We start from the raw sequence: 7,454 nt of genomic DNA on the forward strand, positions 1-7,454 counted from the left end.
AGGACGGGGAGCGGCCGCGGGGTCGTTCCCACCGCCGCTGCGTTGCTGCTCCCCCCGAAACACCTTGGAAGTTTCAACAGGGACAAACTCCAGGCAACGACTTTGCTGCAACACAGTTGTCGGGTTTACGTTTCTCCTGTAACGCAGACAGCCTCAAGGCCCAATTTCTTATTTTTCTCTCCATCACTCACGTTTTCTTGTTGACTTTACATTTAAAACCGCACAATCTGTGTGTCAACGCAAGACTACTGTATCACCTTGCTCACATCAAGAGCTGTCGCATAGATCAAATCAGGCCCAAGAGAACTGCCATCAACAACAATGAATTTCAATTTAAGACTTTTGTTCATAATTTCAAGTAGGAATAATCTTTTGGTTTCCCTGTGCACCTGGAAAGATAAATTCTGTGAGTCTTTTTAACAGCCTGATCATTCAAAAAGCTGTTCAGTATTATTTCATAGTTTATATTAAAATAATTATACAAAATGACAATTACCTTTTAAATCTGCATGAAACAAAAAGAAGGGGTATAAATATTTTTCATTCTAACTACATAAAATAGGGCAGATTATAGTACAAATGTTTCAGTACATTAGCCTTAATAATTTGTGTCAAAGTGACAGTTTATTGGTTTAGATCTGCTATAGTAAATGCTATATACAATTTGGCAATGTAAAAATTAACTCCAACTACAGCCAGATACTACAAAACTGCACTGTGAAATTCTGCAGTAGACTCATTCAAATATACTTGCATCCAATACAAATTTTACATTGCTTCAGCTTTCAACTTCCTAACTTAATTTAGATTGAAACTTACTCTCCAGTATTTTAGAGGTCCTAGAAAATGACTTGCCATACAAAAATGTTTTTTAATATTTAAGTTTATTAAAATATCTTGTTTCATGTTAATTTAAACAGAGCCAGTATTTCAGATTATGCTGTCCAGAAAGGGGTCTTTTCAATATTCCATAATCCATACATTTTGATCATATGAAGCATCACAAAATAAACATATGCACATTTACTTTCAAACAAATTCAATATGAATACAGTATCTACAGTGCTTCAAAGTATACACAATTGATCTACCATCATGGAGGAGATCAACAATTTTGAGATCAAGTCACACAGGCCTGAAGAAAGCAAGCTACCTTTTCAATACTGCAGCTGTTTTAATCTAAAAGGGAGAAAGAAAAAGAAAAAGGTCAGACTGAACAGTACCATGCAACATTAAGACTATTTAACTACTTAAGCACCTTAGTTTAAGAGGCAGATCCAAGTTATGACAGACAAAAACATTTTCTCAGCGATGTAACGAGACATGCAAAAACTTCAAAATTGCTTGTACAGAGAATTGTTTTGTGCAAAATGCATAAAACCCTATTTTAGCTATTTAGAAATTGAAGAAGTAGGGTTTTTTTGTTTTTTTTAATAAGAAAACACGAATACATAACTGACTCAGTTCCAAAGGATGGAGGGCAGAGTCCTTTCAAATGCTAGCTTTTCCATCAGTACATGTCCATTCCACTGAATACCTAGATCCTCATTATTTTATGATTAGGCCAGCAGGATGTGGTATTTCAACAAGTATTTCAGCTAATGAGAGACGCTAAACATAAGCCAAAGCAGTGACTGTTCCACATGGGATGCATTTACAGTTGACTATGATCTGAACCAGAGACAGTTAGTTTTGTTTGTCCTTTTCCTGAAGTGTGTTAGCAAAATGAAATTGCAAATTGTTCTTTTTTGATTTTCACATTTCTGTTGGCACTGTTCAAGTTTCTAGTTTATATAAATTTAACAGCGCAGTCTAACTTTAGCAAACGTACATAATTCAAGCATTGTTCTGCTTGCTTCACTGCTCCTTTCTCAAGCAGAGAATTATCTTAAGCATCAATGCCACACAATGGATCTGTTTGAATCAGATCTTTCACTAATTACCAACAAACTAAAGCAAACTCAAAACATTCTGGAGCAGACAGTGTTGTTTCCAAGTAAAGAGAAGTAGAAAAAAATAAGGGAAATATGAATCATCACCCAGACTTGTTCAATTTTTAATTCCCATTAAATTACCTTCCAAAGCCATCAGTCCTCTTTAACGATAACCTCCATTATCGAGCAGAGCTATGTATTTAGTGCCCTTTATCTTAAGAGGCTTCACCCTAAAATTAATTACTCTCTAGATTAAGATGCCTAATATTTATAATCTTTCCTCACTTTATTAAAAAAACCTGAGCAGTATTTTATATTCATAAGGAGACTGGCTGATCTGTATTTGCTGCAAATAGGCTCACTAGAAAAACAACTCAAACTGAGGTTTTGGTTATTCACTGCAAAATTTGCAAGTGTTTAAGTTAACTTTCTGTTTACCTTCTCAGAAGTGCTTTGGGTGACAAGCCTTTGGTATCTGTATCACTAAGACTGTCACTGCTCTCTGAAGTGTCTGAGCTGCTGTCTTTTTCTGATTTTTTATTCTTGTGTTTTCCTTTGTTTTTCTGTTTCTTCTGTTTCTTTTTCTGCAAAAAGAAAATAAATAATCCCTTACTTCATGGTGAAAGACTTGGGTTTTTCTGAAAGACAACAGCAGCAAAAAAGTTGATCTAAGTGTAGACTCCAAGTCCAACTGAAACAGAATACTTCCCAATGACTCTTCTCCACTACTCAGCCTGAGCTAAAAAAATATATATCAAAATCACCCATTTCATCCCAAGCACTCATCCCACTCCCCAGAAGAAAAATTTCATTACTGTTACTTGTATAAGCCATGAATTATATGCAGTTTCCAGAATACGGCTGACATCTTCAGCATACAACATTAAACTACCCACAATACTATATCTGTAGTCGTATTGCATATATGGAAAAACCAGCACTCTAGTTGGATAGTTTTCTGTTCTGAAGTTCAGGTTTCAAGGCATCTGAGAAACTCAGTTGCTTAAGTTCTAGTCCCAGTATATCTATTTTCAACAACACAGCATAAAAAAATTGGCAGAACAAAGATGACACTGTTTATTTAAATTAAATACCTTTTCCTTTTTGTGCTTGCGTTCTCTCTTAGTCTTGTGTTTCTCTCTGTTCTTCCTGTGTTTTTCTTTCCTACTTGGCCCAGGAAAACTTGCTGGCACCACTGGTTCTTGTTGCCAAGTATGGCCTAAAGCACAAAGCAAATGTAGAAACAAACAAACAAAAAATAAATTACAAAAAAGGTAATTTTATTACTAAATTCTACATTACTTTTAATCTAATAGGACAGTTTCAAAACCAAAAAGAAACAAAAAAGCAAACTAAGCTTTCAAATGGAAATGAAATGTCTAAAACTCCTAAACTTTAACCTTTCCAATGTAATTAAAATGCCTTTGCAATGTGTGATTACGAGAAACTGCAAGGCTGTTCCTGTATTTTCACTACAGTTTTTTATCATTGCCTCTATAGAGCTATAACAGTATTGGTACCCAGGCAAAGAGGTTCCTGCTAGTGGGTCATACCATGGTAACAAAGCGTTTGCTGATGCCAGTTTGACTTAACACAATGCCTATTCACCAGTCTTTTTTAAAAAGAAGTATCATATATCTTGCATACAATCTCAGTGTGCAGAATTTACAAACTAGAAGTCTACAGAACCTACCAGAAGAGAAAGCTGGAGGCAACTTTGGTCCAAATTCCTCTGTTGCATCCAGTTCCTGCTTTGATGTAGGCAACAAAGAAACACCAGGATCAGTTGTAGCAGCCACATTCTCTATGGGAAAAAAAACAAAAACAAACAAAACAAAACAAACCCAAAAACCTTCTTTATTTGAAAAGAACATAAGGTAATGCTTTTTCCAAGAAGCGCTGAAGAAAGTTAAAGGAGGCTTTCTAAAAACCTCTAAAAAAGCTAACTGATCCACATCCTCTATCTCTGTGGACTGCTTTGGCCAACTGGATAGCTGACATCCTGAAACATGCCAACATACTGGTTTGGTTTGGTTTTGTTGTTTTTTTTTTTCCTTTTTAATCAAAATTGATGCTTTACACTATAAATTACTAATTAAATTAGTATCAGTTCATGTGTTTGCTGTCACTTAGTAACACTACTACTTTTCCATTACTTAGAATCAATAAGAAACTCCACGAGAAGTATAAAGTTACTAAACACTAAAAGTTAGATGTTAACAGAACCAACTGTGACAGTAAGTGGACAAAGTATTTTCATTGTAAACTAAGTATATTGTAGATTTTGTTAATTTAATGATATCCTGAAAATATAGGAACTTTTTACAGCTCACTTATTAAATTTAATAAGAAGTAGCATAAAAGATTGGTCTTCTCCCTCTCTTGTGGAAGTATTGTGGCAACTTTTATAACTAGAATACAAATCAAATATAATTTTTTGATGTCTTAGTAGAATTATTTCAACATTATATTTTACTGGAACATCAGTATTTAGAGAGTGAATTTAATTATCAAAGAAATGCAAGTTATTTATTTCTGAATTTGTCAAATATCCACCACAAGACAGTCATAATTTATCAATCTTACAATTTATCACAGGTATAAAAGTTTCCCTCCATTTCTCAGTGAAGTATGCTCTAACATTAGCTGTTTTGTTCCCCCTCACTGTTTAACAAGCATATTCCATAGGGCAGTTTGCTTGTAAAATCTACACAAGAGACATGGCAATGTAAATAACACTATTAACACGCAAGGCCTTATTCAGTGCTCCATAAGTCACATTTTTCACTTGCCCAGCTCCACCAATGCCAGATGATCTGCACAAGAGCACAGCACTGTCCTAGCAGTCCCGGGGTATTTGATTCATAAATGAGGCTTTTACAAGGTATTTACAAAAATGAACATCCATTAAGTACTACCTTGTACGTTAGATGAGGAACCATCTGGTAGATCAACTTGCTTGGTGGCTTCTGGATCTGTTACCGAAGTGGTTGGCTGCTGTTCTTCATCACTTTCTTCTTCAGAGGAAGATGATTTTTCATCTGAGGAACTCGCAAAGATGGCTTTAAATAAGTCCATGGATGGTCTGCTTTCTTCTTCCTGGTCCTTACCTTCATTAGCTACCTGCAAAACAGCATCATAAAAGAAACCCCCATATTTAAACAGCTAAATATTTAAAGAGCATCATAAAAACCCCTCATATTTAAACACTAAAGAAATTAACACTCTCTCTCTGGTAAGTAATAACTTTAAATATGCTGACATGTATTTACAGAATGCTCAAACACCACAAGAGCTGTGAAGTATATGATCTCAGGAACTGCTGGTCCAAAAAAGTATAACTGAAATGCTCCTAAAACTAACTCAATGTTTTGCAAATGGTAGTGCAATTTCTGCCAGTTGAAAATGGATTCCAAGATACTATAAATTCTAATTCATTAATTCAAACTTCAATTATATACTACTAAATTTAAGCAAATGGAAAGCATCGCCTTTCTCCCTTAAGTATGCACTGTGCCTGTGATCAAAGTGGGTGTAAGGGACTGAATTTAACTCCCACACTGTTGAGCTACATTTTCTCTTCCCTGAAGCTGCTACTTCAAGTATAGTTATACTTGCTGTCCTCATACACTGTAAATGTTCTATGTCTGAGAGTTATAACCTCGAAATTCTTCAAAGTACAATCTCACATCTTTGCAGAAGAGCCAAGTCAGGATAATAAGCAAACTGATCTGTATTAAATCAATATTTATTATCCAACCTTCTTTCAGGGTTGTGAAGGTTTAAGGCTTATTTCCCTTTAAGTTCAAACACCGTTGTAAACTCACCTCAGTGGGAAGAGCTTCACTCGGCCCAGTTCCACATTCTTCTGTTGCTGGCACTGGTGGCTGCTGCTGAGCATCAGCTTTTGATCTAGCAAGACTAATGAATTCACTGATAGAATCTATTTTCTCCTTCTCTTTATCTGATACATCCCATCTTGAAGGTTTCTTTGGTTCTAAAAACATCCCAAACATTCAAATCAGTTGCATGCCAAATTATCCTGCATTTCATGGCCTACTTGATTTTAAATTCCTCTGCTTCTTCTATATAGTTTGACATTTTAAAGATCTTTCTAATGAATATCTGACCTATAAAAGTCTTCTAGGTAGAAGCAATTGGCATATCACTGACTTCAGTTTTTATGCCACTGAATTAATTTTCAATTTCTTTCTTTGTTTGGGTTTTTTTAATTAAAAAAACCAACAGGTGGATAAGTTCTCTGTGACAGAGAGATGCTTTTGCTATATTATTATCTCGTTTAGAGCTAAATGAATAAAGTAACAACAAACTTACTGTTGAGACTGTTACTCTGTTGGATTTTTTCATTTGTTGCTTGAGTTACAGATGTGGTGGGCTCAGGCACAGTTAAGAAATTAAACACAGAATACTTGTCTCGTTTCACTTTTGGTAACCCAACAATGCAAGAACTAGAGGGAAAAAAAAATGTTTGTCGATTATTTTAATCACAGAAAAAGCCTCAAATTACCTACAAGAAGCTGAAACACCTACAGTAGTCCTTAAAACATATACTATTTTGTCAGAGGTCACCAGGTTTAGTAAGGCAAATAAAACCAATGAGGTAGTTCTATACTACATCTGTTATGACTCAGAAAGAAAACATCAAGGCAGTTTTTCCAAAAGCATATGAAGAACTCAATTTTTAAAAAGCATTAAAAATATAAACATCAATCCTCTTACTCAGGATATGGATCAGGAACATTGAATCTTTTACACAACAGCTTTTCAGGATGCCATTCAAACTTGTCTCTCGTGAGTTTGCCAAACATCTTCATCTTCACAGCAGTTTCCTTATCATCAATATCATTCTGAAAAGAGTCAAACATTTATAGCTGCTAAATAAGTAACAACTTAATGCATTAACTATTACTGTTGTAAGACTAAGAACAGGACATAAACATAAATATTTAAGTGCAGTTTAACAAATCACTACTTGGTATGTAGTGAGTATTTTTAAAAGTTTGCTAAACAGAAGGGCAACAAAACATTGACATTATATCTACAAGAGAGTTTTAAAGCAGCAGCATTTTGAAAGTCAGCAAGGCAGCAACTGCAGCTCCAGTGTACGAAAAGACTGTAAACCGCATACACCTCTTGGTCCCGAGGAACTTCGACTTTGTCAACATCATCTTCATACTTGGCTCGGGTAAACCTGGATGACAATGTTGAATTTGAGGATTTGTAGAACATTGCTGCACGGAGGAACTCCTCTTGTTCTCTTCCCCGCTCCCATTCTGTCATACTTGGGTCTAAATAATGTTCCAATGTCTCTACTATAAGATCAGGAGAGAAATGCTTAGCAGAGATTACATCTTACTCGGGTCTGACTTTTCAAGCAAAAAAGAAGATAATAAGCAAACATCCTTGCAAGTATTTAATGAGTGTTTAGTTTAAGGATAGTATTAATCCCAACTGTTTTATTCCTTCATAAGCAGAGGTAGCTTTTCAAGAGAGCAGGAA

General features: G+C 35.2%; 1 protein-coding gene across 1 annotated transcript in view; it reads right to left on the reverse strand.

Moving 5' to 3' along the window:
* Positions 1-1,157: 1,157 nt before the first annotated feature.
* GPATCH1 (G patch domain containing 1) overlaps positions 1,158-7,454 on the reverse strand; it is a gene marked incomplete at its 5' end in the record, with an annotated part of 13,841 nt that continues 7,544 nt past the window's right edge. The window contains 9 exons of the mRNA XM_010190077.1: positions 1,158-1,179; positions 2,373-2,518; positions 3,029-3,153; positions 3,628-3,738; positions 4,853-5,057; positions 5,762-5,931; positions 6,270-6,403; positions 6,675-6,802; positions 7,086-7,267. Coding sequence (XP_010188379.1) covers positions 1,158-1,179; positions 2,373-2,518; positions 3,029-3,153; positions 3,628-3,738; positions 4,853-5,057; positions 5,762-5,931; positions 6,270-6,403; positions 6,675-6,802; positions 7,086-7,267 — 1,223 coding nt within the window. The remainder of the gene's footprint in view (positions 1,180-2,372; positions 2,519-3,028; positions 3,154-3,627; positions 3,739-4,852; positions 5,058-5,761; positions 5,932-6,269; positions 6,404-6,674; positions 6,803-7,085; positions 7,268-7,454) is intronic.

This window comes from Mesitornis unicolor, unplaced genomic scaffold (genome assembly GCF_000695765.1).
Source record: "Mesitornis unicolor isolate BGI_N332 unplaced genomic scaffold, ASM69576v1 scaffold21388, whole genome shotgun sequence".
Lineage (NCBI taxonomy): Eukaryota > Metazoa > Chordata > Aves > Mesitornithiformes > Mesitornithidae > Mesitornis > Mesitornis unicolor.